Genomic DNA, 24,784 nt, shown 5'->3' on the forward strand with positions numbered 1-24,784 from the left:
CAAGGGGGGTCGCCCGGGCCGCCGGGCGCGGACAACTTTCCCCGCCTCGCCTGCACATGGCTTTTGCAGAACTTCGGCTGGAGCCGCAGCGCCGAGCGAGCGAGCGAGCTGAGCTGCAGGCGGCGGCGGCGGCGGCGGCGGCGGAGCAGCAGGAGGCGGAGGCGGGCGGGCGGGCGGGCGGGGGAGGGGAGCGGCCGGGGGGGGGGCGGAGGGGCTCTTGCCGCCACTGCTCTCTCGCCGCCTCTCCCCCCCGGCGGGAGCCGCTCGCTCGCAGCCTCTTTGCACTAGTCGCTCCGCTCTCTCGGTCATGTGACCTTAACGTAACCGGACAGGAAAAGCCCCGCCGCCGCCGCCCGCCGCCGCGCCGGAGACACCGACGGCGGCGGCAGCGGCAGCAGCAGCGGGAGCAGCGGCGGCGGCGGCGGGGACAGTTAGGCCGAGGCCGCCCGGCTCCGCCTCGCCCCCCCCTCACGCCCCGCCGCCCCGGCGACAGGTAAGCGCGCACCGCCGCCGCCGCCGCCGCCGCGTCCCGGGGCCCCACGTGCCGCCCCCGGCCCGGGCTCCGGGGAGGCGCAGGGAGGGGCGGGAGGCGCCGGAGCTCGCAAACGGTTCCGGCGGCGGCCGCGGCAACAAAGGCGGCGGGGGACTCCCGGCCCCGCGGCTCCGGGCGAAGGCAGGCGGCGGGGCCCCGGCGCGCGCGGGCCGGGGCGAGGCCGGGGCGGGGGAGCGGGGCAGCGGGGGGCGCCCGCGGGGCGGGGCGGGGCGCGGCGGCGGCGCCTGGCGCCGGGGCTCTGGCCGCCTGACAAAACCACCCCGGCGGCCAGGCGGCGGCGGCGGCGGCGCGTCCCGGCCGCTCGCTCCATCCGGGGCTTGGCGACAGGGGGAGGGGACGGAAGCCGAGAGGGCGGGCGCAAGGGGAGGGGGCGCTCCGCGTTCCGGTCCCAGTCGCCGGTGCCGGTGCCTGCTGCGGGCCGCGGCCCCGAGGGCGTCCGGAGCGGGCGGCGGCCGGTGAGCGCTCCCCGCGCCGGAGCCCCGCTCCAGGCTGGGCCCGTCAGGTGCGTAACTCCCGCCGGGGCCGCCGGCGGCCGGGCCGCCCGCGAGCTGCGGAAGTGGGCTCGGAGTGGGGGGGGAGGGGAGGGAGGGAGGGAGGGGAGCGAGCGGGGAGGGGGCGGGGGCGCGAGGGGAGGGGAGGGGAGGGGAGGGGAAGGGATCCGGTCGGACCGGAGCAGGGCCCGGCCTCTCCCTGGCGCGTCTCCCAGCTGCAGCGGCTCCTGCAGCTGCCGCTGCGACTGCTCCGGCTCCGCCTCCTCCCGCTGGCGGGCGGGGGCGCGCACGCGCGCTTCCGGCCCCGGGTCTCGCGCTGTCTGCGGCTCTCGCGCGCGCTGCGGCGCCCCGCCCCGCCCCCTGGCGCCGGCGCGGCGAGCGCGCGCGCGCGGCGTAGGCGTCGCCATTGTGTTGGGCGCCGCGGGACTTCGCGCGCGGCGGGGGCGGGCGCGTGCGCGTGGGCGGGCGCGCGCGGGGCCGACGGCCGGGGACGGGGAGCGAGCGGCGCGACCCGAGTGCGTTGCTCAGCCTGGCGTTGCTCCCCCCCCCCGTCCTCTCCCTCCGCTCGGCCCCCCCGGGGGCGGGGCCGGAGTGCGGGCCACGCCCCCGCGCTCCTCCCACACGGGGCGGGGCCACGCCGCCTTGGGCCGAGGCCCCGGCGGCCGCGCCCTCCTCTGCCTGCCGGCCAGCTCAGCGAGCAAATGAGCCGGGCCGCCGAGGGCTTAGGCGGGGCGGCCGGTGGAGCGGGCCCCCCGACGATTCGCTCGCAGCCTGGAATGCGTGCGCAGCTAAAAGCCGCGTAGGATGCGGGCTTTTGTTGCTTTGAGCTGGTAGTGGATCTTAAAGGCGCTCCTACAAGGATGCTCGTGCAGCCGGGCAGGAAGAGCGAAACCCCCGTGTCTCTGTCTCACAGACCATTTACTGCGAGAACTTCCACCCAACTCCTCGAACTAATGATTCCGCGGGGAGTGGACTGGAGCCTTTGGTATATCCTCACCAGTCCGCACTGTTCTTTCCCACCACCATCCAAAAAACGCATTTGGTCCTAGATTCGGTTCATTTTTCATGGTGTATTAGTAAAATACAACATAAAGGAAATGGATTTGGGGCTCGCATGACGCCGGAGTGATCTGGATATGGCTGAATGGGCTGTTCTGCCTGGTTAATGATATCTGTGTAGTGTCTATACTAAAGACCCTGACCGGCGTGCACAACCAACATTTTACTCTGAGAGGCATGAAATTATGCTAAATTACAGCTAAGACATTTTAATCCCCATTACTGTGGTTTCTCACAAACCAAAAAATTAAATTTGGGAGGGGGGACATTCAGGTGTTCCAGGTTATATCTTTAGTTTGCCCGGAATATTTGTAAACTTGATCGGTCTTCTTTTTTTTTCCTTTTTTTGGGGGGAGGGAAGAGGGGGTCTCAAAGCCGCGTTATTTCTCTGTACCCTTGGCTGTTCTGCCCTGTAGACCTGGCTGGCCTCAATTTCAGAGATTACCCCAGTCCCTGCTTCCCCAGTGCTGGGATAAAAGGAATGCGACACTCCACCCATAACTTGATAATTTTCTATAACTTGATAATTTTTAAGATGAGTATAATTTTATCTCTAATTCTTTTAAAGGTGATATTTAGTTTCTCAGTGGGATGTGTGTGTGTTCCTAGCTAAGACTGACCTATTGTTGAAACCATAATAATTAAAATTTTTAAAAAAGTGGAAGGGTACCACAGGAAGAATGCACTAGTGGGTGGCAGGAACTGTCCTGTTATTCCCACTTACTTGCCCAGCTTTAAGGAATGTATATATCCATGGGTGCAAAACTTCCTCCAAAATGATCCAGCAAAATTAATGCTAGACATGTCTTTGCGAAACAGCCCTGGCTGTCCTGGAACTCTGTAGACCAGGCTGGCCTCAAACTCAAAGAGATCTGCCTCCTCTGGTTGGATTAAAGACATTCGCCTCCCCATCACCAGGCCCCAATTTTCCATTTTTACAAGAGCTTTGAATAAGAATGGTACTGATAGGGTCATATATTTGAATGGACATGTAATCACCAGGGTATATTTGAGAGGATTAGAAGGATTAAGAGGTGTGGCCTTGTTGGAAGAAGTTTGTCTGTGGGGTAGGGGTTTGAGATTTCAAAAGCCCTGAAAAGGCGCAGGTACTGCTTGCTCTCTGCCTGCAGATCAGGATGTTGCTGTCCTTGCCCCCTGCCAAGATGATAATGCACTAACCCTCTGAAACTGTATAAACAAGCCCACAATTAGATGCTATCACGGATAAGAGTTGCTGTGATCATGGTGTATCTTCACCACGGCGGTTACTAAGACCGCCTTATAATACATTTTACCGCCCCCCCTCCCCTGTGGGGGGTGTTCCTGCCTGAGAATCCGATATCCTGTAGTAACAGAACAGCTTGGAATCAACTTTAGAGTAGGGGACTCTCTTACCACCTCTCAGTGTCCTTTGTCCCTAGACCTAATCCCCTTTCCCTGTAGGAAATGAGGGAAGGTGAACAAGAAGTGTGATACAGGCCTTGGTAGGTAGGGGTAGACTAAGGAATGACAGCTGTGGCCAAAGGGCGCCAGCTGCTTCTGCTCTCCTGTCTGTGTCCCTTGGTTCTCTGAACAGCACACTGAGGAGGAGCTAACAGGGAACTGGATGTCTGAATTGCAAATTTCTAAGCATTAGATTGAGGACACCCGGTAAACAAATTACAAATTACCATTACTAAATGGTACTAAATGAGATTGCATATTTACCGTGCTAAGGTGGTCATTAAGATACAGAATCACAGGCATCACCAGGCACTGGCACACACTCGGGCAGAGGCAGGTGGGTCTCTGAGTTCGCAGCCAGCCTGGTCTACAAAGCGAATTCCAGGACAGGCTCCAAAGCCACCCAGGGAAACCCTTTCTCAAAAACAACAACAAAAACAAATCAAAGTAAAGAAAGAAGAAAGGACTGTGGAATCATGCCAGACATGGTGGTACATGCCTGTAATCCCGGCACTCCCAAATTGGAGGCTTTGAGGGTAAGGAATTGGAGGACGGCCACCACAGAGAATTTGAGGTCACCTTGGACTACATGAGACAGTGGAGAAAGGGAGAAGAGAGAGACAGGGGGCATGAGGGACAGGAGAGAAAGCATCGGAGCCACAGGACTTACAGGACTATCCTTTGCTGGTTCAGGGGCCAAGTTGGGTGTGGTATTTCCATTCAGACACAAATCCTGGACCACGTGCATGAGGGATTTATCTGCTACTTCAAGAAAACTCAAGCCAGACAGGGAGTAGTCACACACCTGGAACCCTAGCCAGTGAAGCCGAAGCAGGAAGTTTGTTGTGCTGCAAGTTCAAGACTAACCTGGGCTAACTGGGAAGCCCCTCTCCCAAAAATAACAGGAAGGGAGGGAAAAGTTCTCAGTACAAAGTTAGAAATTCAGGAAGCGCTTTAATATACCTGGCTATGTGCTTAAACTTTCTTGTTTTTCAAAACAAATGTTGCCAAGTGTGGCAGCACACACCTTTGGTCACAGCTCTTGGGAGCTACCGGCAGACAGATCTCTTGTGAGTTCAAGGCCAGCCTGGGCTACATAATAGCAGTAAGTTCCAGGACAGCCAATGCTATGTAGAGAGACCCTGTCCCAAAAGAGCAAAAACAAAACAAAACCTGTGTAACAAAACCTTCTCTGTACCATTCCTTTAAATTGTGTGCATGTTGTAGATTCTGCACCGGGGACAGTCTAGAATCATCTAAAAGTAATGTGTGAGTGCTCTGGTCCAGACCGGCTGCTTATTGTGAGTCCTTGTGAATCCCACAGGTCTGCCAGGCTTCCACATGGTTGAGACAATTTTCATAAGAATACTGTCTTACTGTCTTTCCAGTCAGTGTGTTAATATTGGAGAAATCTCATAATTCAATGAGTCAGTATTTTCCAAGTCCACTGGACAATGATTTTTTTTTAAAAAGTGCATCAGTAAAACTGCATGGCCCCTGATGCTGAGTCTGATGGCCTGGCCCATCCTTAGAACCCACATGGTGGAAGGGGAGAACTGAGTGCCTTTGAATCCCCAAACACACACACACACACTCTCTCTCTCTCTCTCTCTCTCTCTCTCTCTCTCTCTCTCACACACATTCACATATTCACACATACACACACACATTCACATATTCACACATACACACACATTCACATATTCACACATACACACACACACATTCACATATTCACACATACACACACATTCACACATACACACACGTACACATACACACACGTGTGTGTGTGTGTGTGTGTGTGTGTGTGTGTGTGTGTGTGTGACTTGAAAGCAGAAGGGGGCTATTTGAAGGGAGAAAGGATAAGGAAAAGGGAGGGAGTGGGTAAAGGGGGTACAGAACAAACACTAGCAGCTTAGGGTGGTGGCATTTGTATGTGAAGATGTCATGGGACCCATTGTCTTTTAGAAATTTATTACGGTTGAAGCACCAAAGCCTGAGTTTGACATTACACACCATGATTCACCCTGAACCAGATCTGTGGGCGGTGTAAGAAGGGAAGCAGGCTCTGCTTGGGCTGGGAGGGAACGTTTTACATTTGCTGCTATGGGCATTTGTTTGTTTCTTTAAAGTTGGTTGTAGCATAACTTTTAGAATTGTCACTCTCTTCTTGACTTCTCTGAATTGCCACCTTCAGATTCCGAACATTTAGAAAATATAAAGCTAAGTTAAATATTAATTAAATTAAGAGAACTCGCGTTTTCCAGTAGGGAAGAGCTATTAGGTTGCTTATGCCCTTTCCTTCTGTAATTAGTATACAAGAAGATTCAGCGAGGGTGGGGGGCAATGCATTTCCTACCTCTGAACTGAAGTTCTGAAATATATTGAAATTCCATTGACCAGCGTTATTCAGGTCTAGTTCATGCCCACCCACCCCCCATTAATTTTTAATAGTACTAATTGAAAAGGAGGTTTTTCTACTGGCAAGTGGCCTAAACTACTTGACAGAACCCGTCTTACTCGGAATGGTGCTTCTCCAGTTCCTGATGTGCATACCCTGTGCATCACAGCGTATATTATTCCTGGTGTAAATAAAACGAGGGCTTCAGAGGACCCTATTAGTGCCAGCCCTTGAAAGGCCACGTCTAAGTGGTGGTTAGGGAGTCCTAAGAGCTATTATCTTTAGAAAGGGAATCGTCTAGTCCCCAAAGCTGTTGTTCCCCGGCGTTTGTGCTGAGAGTGAAGGAGGAACAGAGATTGGCTAAGTGGCTCATGATTATGCAGTCTGCTCATGCGTCCTCCAAAGACGGAGGCGCTGCCTGGGGGGTTGAGAGCACTTGACAACCAGATCCTCAGGGTATCAAAGTGGGAGAGGGGGGTGAAGATAAAAACCAAATCATTCAGTGGAGGAAAGTGGTCATTATAGCTGGCTACGCGAAACGGTTATGTTTGTTTTGACTTTTGGCATGAATCTACCGTGCAATCTTTGGACTCGTTTAAGAAAATACCGTGCACATAGGAAGTCCGTAAGGAAGACATCCTGTAAGATCCTCCAGGTGTGGTCAGCACACAGTAGGGAGAGGAGGGGGGGGGGTTTCTCTGAGTTTGAGACCAGCCTGGTCCACGTAGTGAGTTCCAGACCAGCAAGAGTTCTGTGGTGAGACAGTTTTTAGTTCTTTACCAGTCACTATAGCAAAACACAGGTGACTTCTTTTTAACATGTATGTGCCTCACATACATGCTAGTGCCTGCAGAGCCCAGAAGACCCTGCTAAATGACCTTTCTCACGCAGCCTCTTCTTCCTTTTTCAGTTCTATTAAGTTCTACCTGTGCCAAGTGGTTGGGTTGTTTTGCTTGTTTGCTTTTTTTTTTTTTTTTAACTGTTGATGAGAAAAAGTCTCCTGTATCCCTAACTAGCCTTGAACTGTTTGTTGGAGAATGACCTTGAACTTCCTAGCACCCTTTACCTCCCTAGTACTGGAATTACAGGCGTGTGCTACCTTCGTTCTGTGTACATGATGCTAGGGACCAAACCCGTTCAAAGCTCTGCATTCCAGGTAAGAACTCTGTCAACCAAGTGATATCCCGAGGCCGGTTAAGGGTTCTCCCTACCAAGCTCTTAACTGTGCAGTCAGTCTCACTGCTTTATGGAGAACGTCAGTAAGAACGCTTAGAAATGCTCTATAGAGCAAGGCAGGGCCACACACAGCACCAACCGTACACCCATAAGGCAGTAGGCTTCAGTCACCTGACTCTGGGCCCATACACACTGAAGTGGCGTAAGGGCTCTGGCTCTTCAGTCAGGTAGGCTGTCTCCTTTCCCACCAAACTTTGCCCTTATCTCCCAACCGAGACCTGCCCAGCCATTCCAGTGAAGTCTCCCACCTCCCTCCCTCCCCTAGGCAGTGCTGCAGATTTGAATCTTCTAGATGTCTTTCATTTCTGCCCTGTCTCCTTCTCGGCGCCCACCCTCAGCCCCTCCACTCTAGAGACTGGAAGGATTCCCTTGGTCTTTGCCTAACAGTGTCCCATTGTGTCCCCTGGGAGCCTTCCTATTGTTCCTAAGATAAGAACTGACATCTTTAAGGCACCCCAGACTGCATCATGCCTGCCTCTCTGCCCATCATGTCTCTGGGTTCACAGTAAACTGCCAAGCATTAGCCACAACTTAGCGGGAAACTGAGGAAATCTTCCAAACCGTAGCACATTACATTGATGGGAATGTCTTAGATAAAAAGAAGTACACTTTTCTCGCAAATCACCAGGGTAGTTGGGGACAAACCATGTCTGGAGGGAGCTGAGCACACTTCCTGTTCTGAACTCCTAGTTAGTTTAGCAAATGGTAAACACTCGGCTAGATAACCTCCCAGGCACCTAGTGGAAGCTTTCAGAAAGGTCAGGCTGACTGCAGAACTGACAGTTTCTCTCTCATACTTGAGAGGCAGGGCCAGTTGTGTGAGCACAGGTGTGTGAATACACACAAATATGACTGAGTACACATGTCAGTGGACAGCTTCTGTGAAAGTAGCATTTTCAAAGATCCAGAGGAAAGTTCCTAAGCTGTAGGTCTTAATAGGTTTTCTGTATTGCGATAACAGGTTTTTCTGCTGATGCACTCAGCCAGATCAAGCCCCATTGAAAAAGCAAAAGAACAGGTTTAGTTGAGCAAAGCAACTTTCAGGTGAGTTCTCCAGCCCCAGAGGTCGAGGCAGGAGAAGCCACACATCTGAACTAAAGCAGGGAGATTATATAGGTTGGAGGTGGTCTGTGCCCAAATAGGGTAGAACTGAGCACTTTAGGTGGGGGCTTGAGCTACTGGCAACTTCAGGGGAGGCGCTGCTGCAGGGGCCAAGAATTTGGAACTGGGATTTTTGGTGCCTTTGCTTTGCTGAAGATCCTCTCAGAGGGCGCGGTTTGGACAGAGGGAGAGCAGCTTTCTGGATCAAGCAGGAGTGAGCTGGAGGTTCCAGCTGAGTGAGGGCCACCAGCCCGCTGACCAGCCAGGTGTAGAGTGCAGCTTGTAGAGTGAGGGCCAGGGCAGGGAGCTCTGAATTCCCTCAGGAGCCAGTAATGGCCCCGGTACCAAGGACCTGGAGGGAGGCCACGCCTTTAATCCCAGCACTCGGGAGGCAGAGGCAGGAGGGTCTCTTGAGTTCGAGGCCAACCTGCTCTACAGAGGAGTTCCAGGACAGCCAGGGCTACACAGAGAAACCCTGCCTGGGGGTGGGGGGGATGGATACAGTTAATGAAGAGACAGAAATGGTTAATATATGTTTCACATCATTAAATATCATAGGAAGAGAAAAAGGCAATATTAAAAAGAGTCTGAACAAAGTAGACTGTTGGGTGGCTCAGTAGCAGAGTATTCACCTGTAGCATTCAGCAAGCCCTAGGTGTCCCATCCCCCCAGCACGAGGGACAGCACTCAGATTTGTATGTCTGAATCTCTTATAACAAGTACATATACATAAATCATTAACACAAAAAAAAAAAAAACATAGTATCTCTTGTTAATTTAAAACAAAGCAGGGGAGGGGCGGCAAGCTGGAGAGATAGCTCAGAGGTTAAGAGCACTGGCTATTCTTGCAGAGGTCCTGAGTTCAATTCCCAGCATCCACATGGTAGCGGCACACAACCCTCTCTAATGAGATCTGGTGCCCGTTTGTGGCCCTGCAGCTATACGTGCAAGCAGAGCCCTGTATACGTCATAAATGGATAAATCTTAAAAAACAAAAAACACAAAGCCAGGTGTGATAGTTAGTGACTGAGGCAGTTGTAACACAAGTTCAAGGCCAGCTTGGGTCTTACAGTAGACGTATTTCTCAAAACAAACACAAAATCCAGTGACCCCTGCTTAAATCTACGTCTCAAAACTTACTGCTCTACCTTCTCTAAAACGTAAGTAGCTAGACCCCAAACACCTCACGAGTGTGAAATAAGATGATAGTATGTGAGTGGTATTAATAGTGAACAGCCCATGATCAGCAGCTGCTGTCATCGACAGGGAGAAACAGTGCGTGGTCTGGCCGTTGATGCTGCAGGAGGCAGAGCATCTCACAGTGCATGAGTATTGTGATGTATGGTTGTCAGCACTGAGAACACCATTCCAGATATGCACGTAGTGACAAATGGCAGCAGTGTACTGGAAATTGTCATAATTTCAAGCTGACATTTGTGTAATGGTGTTCTGGGTTTGTTTTGTTTGGGGGGGGTGCTGAGACAGGGTTTCTCTTTGGAGCCTGTCCTGAATCTCGCTCTGTCCACCAGGCTGGCCTCGAACTCACAGAGATCCGCCTACCTCTGTGTCCCCAGTGCTGGGATTAAAGGCCTGCACCACCAACACCCGGTGGGTTTTGTTTTTGTTTTGTTTTGTTTTTAATGAAACTCAAGTCAGCCAGTGAAACAACATTTTGGGTTTTTTGTTTATTTGTTTGTTTGGGGTTTGGGGGTTGAGACAGCTTCTCTGTGGAGAGTTTTTTTTTTTTTTTTTTTTTTTTTTTTTGCAGTCTGGCATTGTAAAGTTTCCTAACAATCCACATGTACAATAACTTGATACTTAGATGCTGAGGTACGAAAGCCAGGAAACACTCCTCCCCACCCTCCTCCTCCTCTACAGGGCTTCTCTGTATAACAGCCCTGGCTGCCATGGAACTCGCTCTGTAGACCAGGCTGGCCTCAAACTCACAGATCCACATCCACCTATCTCTGCCTCCTGAGTGCTGAGATTAAAGGTGTCTGCCACCTCCGCCTGGCAGGAACACACTCTAAATCATGTTTTCCTTGATCAAACCACTGTTTCTGGGAAAGCACAAAGCATGCGCATCTCCACGGCGGAGCCATCACACATCTGTCCAGAGGGGCTACATTCACTGCTCAGTCCAGACATGGCTGGGCTGAGGCCCCTGCCCCCAGCACCTCAGACCCCCACAAGGCTACTGTAACTGCCTTTTGCTGCCATGTTGAGAAATGCTTTGTTGTTACCATTCCTCCACAGTTAGGTGACCCTGTATGGGCTGGGCTGTATTTCCACTAATGACGTTGACGTCTGTGGAATGCTATAGGTATCTCTCAGGGTACCCTTTTCGCAGCAATACCGCCTGCTTCCCTCGCCTTAGCACTGCAAGTCTTCTCCACGTCTCTATATGGCATGGCTGTTATACCCAAGGACTCACACAGCATCAATCAAATCCTTGGTGCTTTGCCACTGTCGCTGAATATATAGCTCACGCTTGTATCTTCTGTCTACAATTGTTTGTTCTGTTTTGTTTCGTCCCAGAAACAGTCTCACCGCAGCCCAGGCTGGCCCCAAACTCACAGCCTTCTCACCACCACCCCCCCCACACACACACACACTTCAGCCTCTGGAGAGTTGGGATTAGGGTGTTTGCCACCAAGGCCAGCAATGGTTCATCTCTCCCAGTGACTGAGGGGTTCATTGCCACAGCCTCACCATTCAACAACCAAAGGGTAGCTGGGTTGTTTCTGGTGAAACCACTCCAAACATTAATGTACAGCTTTGTGCAAAAGTACACCCTCATTTATTGGGATAAATGTCTCAGAGTAGCCTCTGGGTTGCATGTGGTCTCCAGGCCATCTGTACCACCTCCCGAGCGAGCTCAGCAGCAGCTGCAGGAGCCAGCTCCTCTGCGTCCTCAACCCCCACCCTCCACCCCGCCCACCATGAATGTGCTCACGCCGTTCCTGTTTCCCTGGGGGCTGGCGCTACTGAACACTGTCTGTCCACTGTCCATCTGTCTTTCCCCTCTGGTGACCTTCACGTATGTCTCACTTCTGGGTTTATTTCATGCTGGTGACTTTCGGAGTTCTTTCTGTACGTTGTAAGTGCAGACCTTCTGAGGAGCTGGGAAGTTTCCGTGCTTTCTCCCAGTCCCTTCGCTGCCTGCCTGTCCATCCTCTTAGCGGGAACTGTCCCGGGAGCCAACCCTTGTAATTTCACCAAGTCCTCCTTGCCGCTTTCTCCTTTTGTAGATCCCTACGTTTTGGAATTTTTCCCCCCTAAAATTCTGATGGTTGTATGCTTTCTACTTAAGTCCGGGGGTGCCTTTTTTAGTTTGTGAGTGAAAGTTTGAGGTTTGCCTCTGGAGGTCCAGCTCGGCCAGCACCGCGCTGTGGTCTTGCTGCCCCTGGAACAGCCACACTGCCTCTCAGTGCTTGAGCTCCATCCAGGCTCCATGCAGGCTCTGTTGAAGTATGTCCACCTCTTCTAATGCCAGTCTGGCATCCTGTGCCTCTCACATCTGGGCTGGAGTCGAGGGGCTCTTTTCGTGTTCATTTCTAAAAACGTAGTCTTCCTTCTTTCGCCTGTCCACACATTTTTGAACAATCTTGTCTGTCTACAGAAAGGAGTCTTGCTGAGGATTTGGAACTCCGCAGCTTCTGCGTTCCACTCCTACACATTTTGTTAGATTCACTTGTGGTTTTCATGACTCGGATTGTAATGGCCGTGTGTGTCCCATTTCTATGTTCACTCCTAGTGTATGGAATTACAATTAGTGAGAGTTGGGGGTTGCGTTTTGATCATTTTGCACCTTACCAATCCCTTACTAGTTATAGAAGCTGTTGTAAAAATGGCCTGGATTCCGCACACTACAGATCTGCTTCCTTTTTTCCTGGCTGTAGACTTTCTTCTCCACCTTGCTTTGGTTTTTACCCCCCACTCTGGGTGCTGCAGGAGGGAAAAGAAGGGTGCACTTCTTTGCCTGGCTCCAGTTTCAGGGAAAACAGTGCTGGCCCCTGGGGTGGGCTTTCCTGGTGTGGCTATGAAAAAAGCACCCACCTAGGGATTTCAAGAACCTGCCAGGGCCCGGCTGCTTCTCACAGTAAACAGATCAGGTCCCAAGGACTGTGGTTCACTGACTGAAGGATGGAAAACACAGAATTTGAAGTAGGTGCATTCAAATTTAAATTTTGACTTCTTTGCCTTCCCGGTGAAAGGCCTGGAGGCAACTTACTTACAAATTTCCAAATCCATTTCCTCCTCCACAAAAGAGAGGTGGAGTGCCGTGGCTGATGGATTTGCAAGGCTTTAAGGTGGAAGAGAAGCCTTGCTGTGCCTCCTCCCAGCCCTTCAGGGCTTCTGTCTTGGCGGAAGATTGATTGGTCGAGTTCTCAGCAATCAGTAGTGCTTGCTTTGGGGTCTTTAAAGGGCCAGGCGCTCCACGGAGGCTTGCAGGTACACTACCTGGGTTCATGCCCCAGCTTCCGCGAGTTACCCCATGACATCGTCCGAACCTGAATACTGGCAGGTCCCAGTCCAAGGACTGTTGTGGATTAAACGAGTTGATGTATGTACCTTGTCTGATAGCGCCTTGACATGTTAGCCTTGATGACATGTTAGCTGTGAACATTACTATAACGTTAGGACACATTCTTATTTGTGGAACACCTTTCTTAAAAATAAAATTGTTTACTTTGCAGATTTTTTTAAAAAATGGATTTGACCAACCATGGACTTATTCTACTGCAGCAGTTAAACGCTCAGCGAGAGTTTGGGTTCCTGTGTGACTGCACGGTTGCAATCGGCGATGTGTACTTCAAGGCACACAAATCAGTTCTTGCTTCATTCTCCAATTACTTTAAGATGTTGTTTGTCCATCAGACCAGGTAACTAAAGTGGTTGATAATAACCTGTGGCTGTAGCCCTCCTGACTCTGGGTCCCTCTTCCCACCGAGCACACTCTTTGCCTTCATCCAGACCACGGGTCTCTCTGCCTCTCCCTGGCATCCAGACCCCCCCACCCCAGGCCCCTGCAAGCCCACCTTTTCCCTGCCTTTCTTGGTGACTGATTCTTTCATTAGTACTTGGGAATCAGCCCCCAACCCCTCCCCCACTCCGGCTCCCCGCCGGCCCTCCCCTTCCAACCTGCCTTCTGCCTGAGTAGCACCTATGATTGGCAGGAGACCTCCGTCTCCGTCTCCGTGGCCCCGTCGTAAGCCCTCCTCCAGGCCCTGTCCCTGAATACCCCGCTTTTGAATGCTTAGTTTCAGATGAGGGGCTGGAGGGTACAAATTCCATTTCCCTCTTTTCTAATGTGAAATCTGACTTTGCTCTTAGGATTCTTTTCCCCTTTGATTTCTCCTAAATGAGATTCTTAGAGAAAAGAACCTCTGGGTGTGTGAGGAAGATAATCCCCCTCTCCCTCCCCTCCCTCCCTCCCTCCCATCTCCGTTTTCCTCTGTTCTTCATAACTCTTCTCTTCCCCGTCCCTCCCTGCCCGGTCTGAGCAGAAGACCTTCCTTGACCTTGCTGGCTCCTGGAATACGGCCCTGTTCTCTGTTCTTGAACCTTCTTAAAAGGGCAGCGTGCGCCTTTGTGGATCTGCTCATCCCACATTGTTCCTGTCCATTTGCACTGTGGCTTCCTGTCTCCACTGCAGTCCTCACCTGTGACCAAATGTCCTCTGTTCTTCCCCTCTGCACTGGGCCTTGGGCCTCCTGAGCCCCGACTGTCCTTGCACATTGTCTGTGGCGGACGGGTCATCTTTTCAGGCTTTGCCTCTGCTGTTGGAAACTTTGCAGTTTTAGCTCCAGCCTCCGTCTTTCTGTCTGCAGAACCCTGTTCCTAAGTGCCCTGCCCCCGGCTGCCTGCTGGTCATTGAGACCCAACTGCCACCCTTCCGGTTTTTTCATTAAACATGGCTAAAACTGAAAAGGCTCTTCCCCCGAAGTAGCCCAAGCTTCACATCTATCTCAGACCATATGGTACCCCCCCAATAGCTCCCCCCATAGCTCTTCAGTACATGGCCCATGTGCTCCTCCGTCCTTCCTTTCTTACCCTCATTTTGTGAGTGTTCATCTCCCACATCGCTGTCAGCTGAGTATTCCTGGAGACTGGGTAAGGCATGCCTTTGACCAGAACTTAGGAGAGCGGACACTGAGCAGGCCAGTCTGGGCAGGCTGCTTAGTCTGGCTCCTAGGAGTGGGGCACTCATCACCAGGACACCATCTTCTCTTTGACCTGCCTGCTTTTGTGGCTCACTCACCTGAACCAAACTTTCTGAGTGTCCCGCCCACTCCCTGATGTCCCTAATCCTCGCCTTCTTCCTAGTCAAGTGGACAAAATCTATACTGTGCTGCTTACGGCAGCATCTCCTCTACATTGCACTCTGTGTACTTCCCACTCCTGCTATCTATCTACTCAGGCCACGCACACACACGCACGCGCACACGCGCACGCACGCCCGCACACCACACACGCACACCACACACACGCACGCGCACGCATGTACGCACACCACACACACACACACACGCACGCGCACACGCGCACGCACGTATGCACACCACACACGCACACACACGTAGTGAGTTTTGATAGATCTCCTGGAACACCACAGGGTATGGCTGAGGTGTGTGCTTCTAATGGTCACTTGTAAACATCTGGAGGAGCAGAAGGGCCAGGAGCCAGTGACTTAGCTCTGAGGAAAAGTCACTGAGACTATTTCCTTTAAACAGGGCACATGAGATGTATTCCTGTAATCTTAGCACTTGGAGGGGAGGCTGAGGCAGGAAAGTTGTCCAGTCTAGACCAGCCAAGACCCCTATCTCAAAACCAATCTGTGTATGTACTCGCCATCTTTTAACATCGTTTTGTAGAAGATGTCAATTACAGCCATTAATCTCAACACAGTGACCCAAATGACCTGCCAAAAGCAATGTCTAGCTGGGCTGTGGTGGTGCACACCTTTAATCCTAGCACTCTGGAGGCAGAGGCAGGTGGATCTCTGTGAGTTCAAGGCCAACCCGGTCTACAGAGCAAGGACAGCCAAGGCTTTTCATAGAAACCTTGTCTCGAAAACCAAAAAGGAAAAAAAAAAAAGAAATGTCTTTAATTTTGAAGCATAAAAGACAATATAATGTGTATTAATTAGATTCGAGAAACATCCCTTATTTCATGTATAGGGCGGTGAACAAATGTCTTTCTAAGAAAGGGATGTGTTAGCTTGTGCTGAGGCCGTCAAGGCAGTTACGTCATCGCCTGTCGCCAAGCGCCTTCCCTCCGTCAGCTCTGCCGCATCTGCATGTGTGCCCTTACAAGTGCCCGCGGGCACAGCACAGCCCGCTCTCTTGCCTCTCCTCCCTGTCCTCCCTGTTTCTCTGTCTTCCTGCCTGCCGGCCTCTCAGGCCCCACCTCCAAAGGGTGACCTTTTGCTCTCACCCCTCTCCCGATAAGCCCCTCCACTAACCCTGTTTCCAATGGCCTGTTCGCTTGGTGGCGTACCTTGGCAGGGCCCACCCACAGGTACCCACTTGGCCTTTCTTTTGTCTTTTAGTTATTCCCTTTGCATCTGAGAGCACCCACCTGGTGGCCCTCCTTGTACAGCACTGTATGCGGAATTCAAGGTCACTGTCACACACACACAGAGCAGAGAGCCGCTGTGTGCTGCCTGCCTCCAGCCAAAGACTGAGCCCATGACTGGGTCCTTCGAGTCCTGTAGTTACCACTAGGTGTCGATCTTTCCTCTGTAGATGGAGCGCTCCACAATAAAGCTTCATGCTAAGACTAACCTGCTGAGCGTAATAGCATGTGCCTTTAATCCAGCACTTACTTCAGAGGCAGTGGCAGGCGGGTCTCTGTGAGTTCAAGGCCATCCTGGTCTACATAACGAGACCCTGTCTCAAAAAAAGAAGAAAAGAAAAGAAAAAAAGGTTGAGCATTTGAGCATTATTTAAGACTCTTGTCCTAAAACTCTAGTGAAGGAGAAGCTGAACCTGGAATTACTAGGAGAGCGGCTGTGCAACAGCATTTGTGGCTGGGCTAACACTCCCTTTGCCCTTCTCTCGCACAGAAGTGAGACAGCTGGCAGGTGTCCGTAGGACAGAGCTTAGGTGGAATTGGCTGTGTACTGTAGAAGATGAGGAAGTGAGTCTGGCCCCTATCATGGCGAGTGGATAGAAAGAAAGGGAGGCCCAGCCAGCCCTGCATAAAAGGGGCGTAGGGCTTCAGTAGCAGCTGGGATGTCAGGGAAGGAAATGCACGCCTAAGTGTACACGTGTGCTTGCTGGGCAGCCCCAGGGACTCCCGACTCCCCCCTCCCCCCCCCATCACTCCTTCCAGACCTGGCTGGAGTGTAGGGCGTTGACTTCCCAGTTCCGTCCCGTCAACTGGAGAGGCTCATTACTGTCACTAACTACTTAGAAACAATCAACACAATGGCCTGTCCAACCACCTTGGGCAACTGCAAGCCCTTGTGGAAAGAGGCTCAGCGGGGGTAGGACCTTTGTGAATGGTGAAAGGAAGCCCTGCCTGGATTTCCCTCCTCGATTGAGGACGGTACTCCTCTCGTGGAGAAGCATACGTCTCCGAAGGCTCAGGCTTCTGTGAGTCTGCCTGACCATGCCAGTGGCTGGTACACATACTCAGTTCTAACACTGGGAGGCAGGAGGTGCATCTCTGTGAGTTCCAGGCTAGCCTGATCCACAGGATACACAGGAAGATCTTGTCTCGGAGAGGGAGAGAGACTAACAATAATGAACCATCTGACAGGTTTTTGTTGTTGTTGTTTTAAAGAAGACAATATCAAACTCAAATTTCCCTTTTTTTTTTTTTTTTTGTAGGTAGATGCTAGGTTGTATACCTTCATTGTACTGTTTAACACTGGTGTTTTGTAGTTAAATATGAGTATGGTATGAAGTCTTACGTTTTCATGAAATATACATCGTGGTACCTATCCAGTAATTACTCATTATTGTCATGTCAGAAGTCCATCTTGAAATCAAATTAGCCTTTTCTCTGTCCTTTTACTACTTTTTTTCTTTAGTCTCTCACCATAGCTAGGTTAGCCTTGAAGCTCAGACAATCCTCCTGCCTCAGCCCCCTGTGTGCTAGGATTATACATCATGCTTGGCTCATCCATTTTTATTTTAATAAAGTGTCAAATTTAGGAAATTGGATATGCTATGCTGTTAACATTTTAGGATAGTGAGATAATTGACTTAACAAAAGTAGCTATAATTGCTAAACCTGCAAAAAAGGTCATTAATGCCAAGAAAAGACATAATCAAAATTATTGTAAATTTTAAGATGTTCAAGGGATCTATTTCCGAAAATGCATAGGATATATTCACTCCATGGGTGATACTGTCTGCCTCCTGTGCTACAGAGTCCTCGTCTCATTGTGTTCAGGATACAGTAGAACTTCCCCTGGTAACGATGGTCTGAGGAGAGCTTGGGTGGCGTCAGTCTGAGAGGCAGATGCCCGCTGACTATCTGCATAGGTGGTTTGCCACCATTCAGATGTGACTAATGAAACCCAGCGTCTGCCTGCCCCCACAGAGCTGTTTTATTGCTCTGAAGGATGTCTGCGTGGCTTTGGAATTAAGTAGGTCTAAGTTAAAGTCCCAGCCCTACCACTCACCAAGCCTAAGGTGAGCATAGTGCTAGCCCGGGGCCTCGCCACCTGCAAACTAGAATGGCTGTAAAGCCCATGCTGATGACATTGATGAAGATTGTGTTGTCCATACCGCTTTCCAGTGCCACCTGGCAACACCGGGAAGGTGACCAGGCTCACTTGCCCCTTGCTGCAGAGGTCACATGACTCCTAGAGCTGTGGACCTCCAACAGTTTAGCATTCTGCTCTTAACTGTTGCTATGCTATGCCTGTGTCTATTTACCGCTTTAAAGGCTTTCTAATCAGATTACATTTTTTTTTTTTAACTTACCTCACCCTGGCTGCTGAGCCCAGAACTGGGTCTGTAATGAAGCTCTGTCAGCCTGATGAGAGAGAGACTCCACAGAAGTGCTCTTCCAAGTGTCCTGGTTCTTCAGGCTTTGTTTCCATCTAAGTAGTAGCTTGGTGTTTCTTCATGGCTTTCTACTGTTTTTCAGTGAATGTGTTCGCCTGAAACCCACTGACATACAGCCTGACATATTCAGCTATCTGCTCCACCTGATGTACACCGGGAAGATGGCCCCACAGCTGATCGACCCTGTGCGGTTGGAGCAAGGGATCAAATTCCTGCACGCATACCCCCTCATCCAGGAAGCCAGCCTCGCCAGCCAAGGCACCTTTTCCCATCCCGAGCAAGTCTTCCCGCTGGCCTCATCCTTGTATGGCATTCAGATCGCAGATCACCAGCTCAGACAAGCCACCAAGATGAATTTAGGGCCTGAGAAACTTGGGCGGGAGCCAAGGCCCCAGCCACCCAGGATGAACCAAGAGCCGGTGCCCGAGACCTCACAACTGACCCAGCTGACTGCGAACCTGGCACAGGTGAATCGGACAAACGTGACTCCCGCGGACCCCCTGCAGACCTCGCTGTCACCCGAACTTGTCTCCACGCCTGTTCCTCCCCCTCCTCCTGGGGAGGAGACCAACCTGGAGGCCTCCTCCTCAGACGAGCAGCCGTCGTCCCTCACGATCGCCCACGTGAAGCCAAGCATCATGAAGAGGAATGGAAGCTTCCCCAAGTACTATGCCTGCCACCTGTGCGGCCGGCGTTTCACGCTGCGCAGCAGCCTGCGGGAGCACCTGCAGATCCACACCGGGGTGCCCTTCATGGCGGGTCCGCCCGGGGAAGGCCGCGGGCCCCTGTCGCTCTGCAGCAATGCGGCCGACCTGGGCAAGGAGGCTCTGGAAGTGCCCGAGGCGGGGATGATCAGCGATAGTGAGCTGCAGCACATCTCCGACTCCCCCATCATCGATGGGCAGCAACAGTCGGAGACACCGCCGCCCTCGGACATTGCAGACATTGACAACCTGGAGCAGGCGGACCAGGAGCGAGAGGTGAAGAGACGCAAGTACGAGTGTACCATCTGCGGCCGCAAGTTCATCCAGAAAAGCCACTGGCGCGAGCACATGTACATCCACACGGGCAAACCCTTCAAGTGCAGCACCTGCGACAAGAGCTTCTGCAGGGCCAATCAGGCCGCGCGCCACGTGTGCCTCAACCAGAGCATCGACACGTACACCATGGTGGACAAGCAGACCCTGGAGCTCTGCACCTTCGAGGAGGGCAGCCAGATGGACAACATGCTGGTGCAGGCCAATAAGCCCTACAAGTGTAACCTGTGCGACAAGACATTCTCCACCCCCAACGAGGTGGTCAAACACTCCTGCCAGAACCAGAACTCGGACGTGTTTGCCCTGGACGAGGGCCGCTCGGTCCTCCTGGGCAGTGGGGACTCGGAAGTAACAGAATCCGACCGTCCTGTGTTAGCGTCCATCAAAAAGGAACAGGAAACTGTATTACTAGACTGAATGTGACTTGTCTTTTTAAAAACTGTCATTTTTACACAGACCCTCCCTCCCCCCTCCAATTCGGGACAGTTTCTCCATGGCATGATACAAAGGGGCCCACTCCTTTCCTGTCCCCTTCTCCAGCCCCATCCCCGTAAGGCTTTGTGCATTATAACCCTGGACTCTATTTACTTTAATTCAGGGGATATTGGATGGATAATGGTCAGTAGGATTTATAAAGAAATAGGTTTTGAGAAGTTTTAGATTATTTTAAAAACCTACTTGGAAATAATTAAGAGTATATAATAAAACAACTAGAATATAATTTGGTAAGCTAAAATTATGACTGTCCCTGGGTAATAAGTCTTCCTTCTCAAAGAAACAAAGTCGGAAACTACAGCATGCTTCTTAGAGATAAAGCTGGGCTCTGCTATGCAAATCTAGAAGGTGTGGGGAAACTTGAAACCCAAGAAAATGTTTTTACTATTTGCCCTCCGGGTGTCTGATTTCCAAGTGTATCCTTTTGAGATTATGTCCAGTTAAGGAAAATCACTAGTTAGGAAACCGACAAAATGCAAAGGTGTAATAATGTGATGGCAATCTTCATTTTTGGATCAAACCTGACGGGCTGTGAGTTTGTATGTGAGCGGACACGTGGGCACTTGCTACACACAGGAGAACTGAGGCGCATGCCTTACCCGACGCTGGCCTCGTTCCAAGAGGACCAAGAAGATGCTGGGTTTTGGTTTCTGACAAGCTTGTTTGAGAATCCGATCTGAAAGCACGATTCTGTAGTATGTCTTTCCGAACAGCCAATGCCAGGCCATTTCCTAGCAGTTGCCAGCTGTGAGCGAGCGGGTCAGCCCCAGCCAGCTGCCTGTAAAGTCAGTGTGTGTATGCTGCCAGGAAAGGGCTGTAGAAATGCGCATCTTACAAGGGAAGTTGTGAGTGGAAAGAGTAACTAATGAGCCTAAAAGTTGATGCTGACAGGCTTCATGGTGCCCCTCTGTGACCCCATCGCTAGGAGAGGGGTAGAGGTAGGGTGAAGGCAGGAGAATTGGGAATTTGAGGCCAGTCTGGGCTACATAGAGACCTTGCTTTAAAAAAAAAAAAAAATGCAGTGCCCATAGTTCACTGGTGACATCTACTAAAGCATCAAAAAATAACCAAGAGAAATCAGGATGAAAAAAAAAAAAAAAATCCTTCTTGGAGGAAAAGAAAAACCAATTGATTTTGACATGTATCCTCCAATTTTTGTTAACACCTGAAATTTTCCCCACTGGCCTAACAGCATTAAAAGTTGTCCATTAATCTTCCCTTGGGCCAATAAGAAAATGGTCTTACAGGATGCAGCAGGAGCCAGAAGCGAGGGCTAAGGGGTGAGGGGTGGGGATAGTGCGTAGCTATACCGTACGTGTATGTTAGAAACTGAACATCCCATCACCCTCTTCTATGTATAGCTGAGTTCTCAGATTTGTAAGTTTTTATACATCCTTTCATTAAATAAACATTTAATTAAATGGGCATGTGATTTTTCTCTCGTGTGTTTGTCTACCCAAAGAACACAGAAAGGAGGTGTGTGGAAGCCTTGCATCACAAGTCAATTCTAGCCGGATGTACACCTGTCAGACCTCGGGCAGTTTCCTGCAACAGGGTGCCCTTGTTCGTGACGATAAAGAAGAGGGTTGTATAATACACTGGGTCACGAATCTGAGACTGCAAGAAGCTCCGGAAAATGCTAGAGCAGGCCAAGGCTCGCAGTGCGTGTACATGTCATCCGGCCACATATCTTTACGAAGAAGGACATGATCAGGAGGAATCACCTTTCATCGCTAGCACAAAGCACAGGATGAACCTAGACTCTTAAACGCCCAGGAGTCTAGCTATAACATCCTTTTGAGTTATATTTGAACCTCTGGACATTGTACAGCCTTGGGTGGGGTCGTGAGTTAAAATGCTGTGCTGGGCTGTAGGTTTTTACGCCTTTTTATTTACCCAGTACCTGGCTCCTCCATGCTCCTTGTCACAGGTTTGACATTGAACTAAATTACTTGCAGTCCAGCTTCCCACTGCCCACCCCCTGGAAGGATTGAAAGTCAGTCAGATACTGCCCTTCCTCCAGGGGCCTTTCTAGAGCGGTGGTTCTCACCCTTCCTAACACTGCTGGGACCCTTTAATACGGTTCCTCCTGTAGCGAACCCAACCATAGCATTGTTTTCTTTGTACTTCACAGCTGTAATTTTGCTACTGTGTTTTTTTGGTTTGGGTTTTGGTTTTGTTTTTTGAGGCAGGGTTTGTCTGTGCTTATTTAGCTCTGGCTGTCCTGGTACTTGCTCTGGAGATCAGGCAATTTTGCTGAATCATAATGTGCCCAGCACTCAGGAGGCAGAGGCAGGTGGATCTCTGTGAGTTCCAGTCCAGCCTGGTCTACAAAGTAAGTTTCAGGACAGGCTCCAAAGAAGTTTAACTAAGTGGGTCCCTTCTCAAAAGACTCTCCTTCAGGACCTTTCTCCATCACCCTGCCTGTAACGGCTCTCTGGGTTTGGTCTTTTTTCTTTTTTTTGATTTTTTGAGACAGGGTTCCTCTGTGTAACTTTGGCTGTCCCAGAACTCGATCTGTAGACCAGGCTGGCCTCCAACTCAGAGATCCACCTGCCTCTGCCTCCAGAGAGCTGGGACTAAAAGCGAGCACCTTCACCACACCTGGTTTATGTGGTGCTATCGATAGAACACAGCAGTAGAGTAGGCAAGCATCCTACTAGCTGAGTGATACCTCAGCCCGGAGCCCCCTCTCCCGATAGTTTCTAAGGTGTTCCCAGATGGTGCTGATGCTGACTGCACTCTGAGCATCGCAGGCTTCCCGGTCATCTCTGCCATAGAATAACTGTCCTTCCTTCCCTTGTATTAGCTTCTCAGAATTTTAAGAGTCTGCAGGCTCTGGAGTTGTTCTCAACTTCCTGTCCTTATTCTAGATGTGCTTGGAACCTTTGAGCACTTAATAAGAATGTAGCAGCACATATGCCTGAGATGCCAGTACTTGGGAAGCAGAGGCAAGAGGATTACTATGAGTTACAGAACTACATAGTAAAACTGTCAGGAAACAAACAAACAAAAAACCAGACACTGGGGAGGCTGAGGTAGGATGATTATTATTATAATGATGATGATGGTGATGATGGTAATGATGATGATGTGCTCCTGCTGCCCTGGGTTACAGTATAAGTTCCAGGTTAACCTGAAGGAAACTGGGACCTTGCTTAAAGAGAAGGGGAGGGCTAGGAGGGAGAAGAGAAGGAGGTAGAAGAAGAGAGGAGGCCAAGTAATAGATACACTGAATTTCTCAAGAAGCAGCTGGGCGTTGGTGGCGCACACCTTGAATCTCAGCACTTGGGAGCAGAGGCAAGTGGATCTCTGTTTGTTCAAGGCTAGCCTGATCTACAGCAATGCAGAGAAACCCTGTCTCGAAAAACAAAAAAAAAAAAAAAAAAAAAAAAAGGAAAAATAAATAAATAAATAAATAAAAGGAAATTATAAAAATGCATCCAGGTAAGGAAGAAAAACTACTCAGGTTCCACAAAGAGAGGATATTTAGCCTCTTAGGAGAATATGTCTGAAAAGGAAAGATTACCAAACAATCATAAAGACAGGTGGCCCAACACCATTATTCCAGAACTATGAAAACTCTCAGGGAGATAAACTCTGGCTCGTGTGCCCTCACATGGCGCTTCTGTTGAACAGTTGCCTACAATCTGTATTTTTGTTGTTGTTGTTGTTGTTTTGCTTTTTAGAGACAGGGTTTCCCTGTGTAGCCCTGGCTGTCCTGGAACTCGCTCTGTAGCTCTGTAGACCAGGCTGGCCTGGTACTCACAGAGCTCTGCTGAGCTCTGCCTGCCTCTGCCTCCTGAGTGCGAGGATCAAAGGCGTGCACCTCCTCTGCCTGGCAACACTAATGCCAAGCTTAATTCTTCACCCTGCTCAATTCCCACGCAGATAAATCAGGATTGTACGTTGTTGGTTCTCAAAAAACAGGTGCATGCATTATGAGCATGTGTGCAGGTGCCTGTGGAAGCCAGAAGATGGTGTCAGATGCTCTGAAGTTGGGAGTTACAAACAGTTGTCGCTCAGTGTGAATGATGCGAACTGAACTCTGGTTCTCGGCAAGAGCTGTAAACAGTCTTAGCAGCTGAGCCATCAATCCCGCTCGATTATCCCCTTAATTTTTTTAAAAGATTTTTATGTGTATGGATGTTTTCCTATGTGTATATCTGCACCATTCGTATGCTGTCTTAGGGTTTCTATGGCTGTGACAAGACACCATGGTGCCACTCTTATAAAGGAAATCATTTCATAGGTGTGGCTCACACACATACATAGGTTCAGTCCATTATCATCATGGCGGGAATCATGGCAGCATGCAGGCAGATGTGCTGGAGAGGGAGCTGAGAATCCTACATCCCTACATCCTGCAGGTAACAGGAAATGGTCTGAAAGTTAAAGCACACCCCCCACGGTGACACACTTCCTCCAACAAGGCCACACCTCCTAATAGTGCCATTTTCTATGAACTAACTGATGAGGGTGTCTTAGCTAGGGTTTCTAGTGCAACAAAATGCCATGGCCAAAAAGCAAGCTGAGGAGGGTAGGGTTTTTTTCAGCTTAAACTTCCATATTGCTGTTCATCACTGAGGGAAGTCAGAACAGGAACCCAAGCAGGGCTGGAACCTGGAGGCAGAGCTGATGCAGAGACTTGCTACCCATAGCTTGCACAATCCACCTTCTTATAGAACCCAAGACCAGCAGCCCAGGGATGGCCACACCCACCGTGGGCGGGGTCCTCCCTTATTGATCACTAATTGAGAAAATGCCTTATAGCTGGATCTCATGGAGGCATTTCCTCAGCTGAGGCTCCTTCCTCTCGAATGACTCTAGCTTGTGCCAAGTTGACACACTACCAGCCAGGACAGGGGCCAATTACATTCAAACTAACACGCAGGCCATGCTCACCGAACACTGGATCCTTTGGAACTGGATCGTCA

General features: G+C 50.6%; 1 protein-coding gene across 1 annotated transcript; it reads left to right on the top strand.

Annotated features, from left to right (window-relative positions):
• The first annotated feature begins 471 nt into the window (after nucleotides 1-471).
• On the top strand, nucleotides 472-21,272 carry Zbtb2 (zinc finger and BTB domain containing 2). Its single transcript, XM_051206016.1, has 3 exons — nucleotides 472-493; nucleotides 12,988-13,173; nucleotides 18,398-21,272. The coding sequence occupies exons 2-3, from the start codon at nucleotides 13,001-13,003 to the stop codon at nucleotides 19,767-19,769; spliced, it is 1,545 nt and encodes a 514-aa protein (XP_051061973.1). The 5' UTR covers nucleotides 472-493; nucleotides 12,988-13,000; the 3' UTR covers nucleotides 19,770-21,272.
• Nucleotides 21,273-24,784: the final 3,512 nt, after the last annotated feature.

The sequence above is a fragment of the Phodopus roborovskii genome, unplaced genomic scaffold, assembly GCF_943737965.1.
Source record: "Phodopus roborovskii unplaced genomic scaffold, PHOROB, whole genome shotgun sequence".
NCBI lineage: Eukaryota > Metazoa > Chordata > Mammalia > Rodentia > Cricetidae > Phodopus > Phodopus roborovskii.

Coding starts and splice junctions, on each gene's coding strand:
- Zbtb2 (XM_051206016.1), top strand. CDS start 13,001: ATGGATTTGACCAACCATGGACTTATTCTACTGCAGCAGTTAAACGCT. Junction 13,174..18,397: donor TTGTTTGTCCATCAGACCAG/GTAACTAAAGTG, acceptor ACTGTTTTTCAG/TGAATGTGTTCGCCTGAAAC.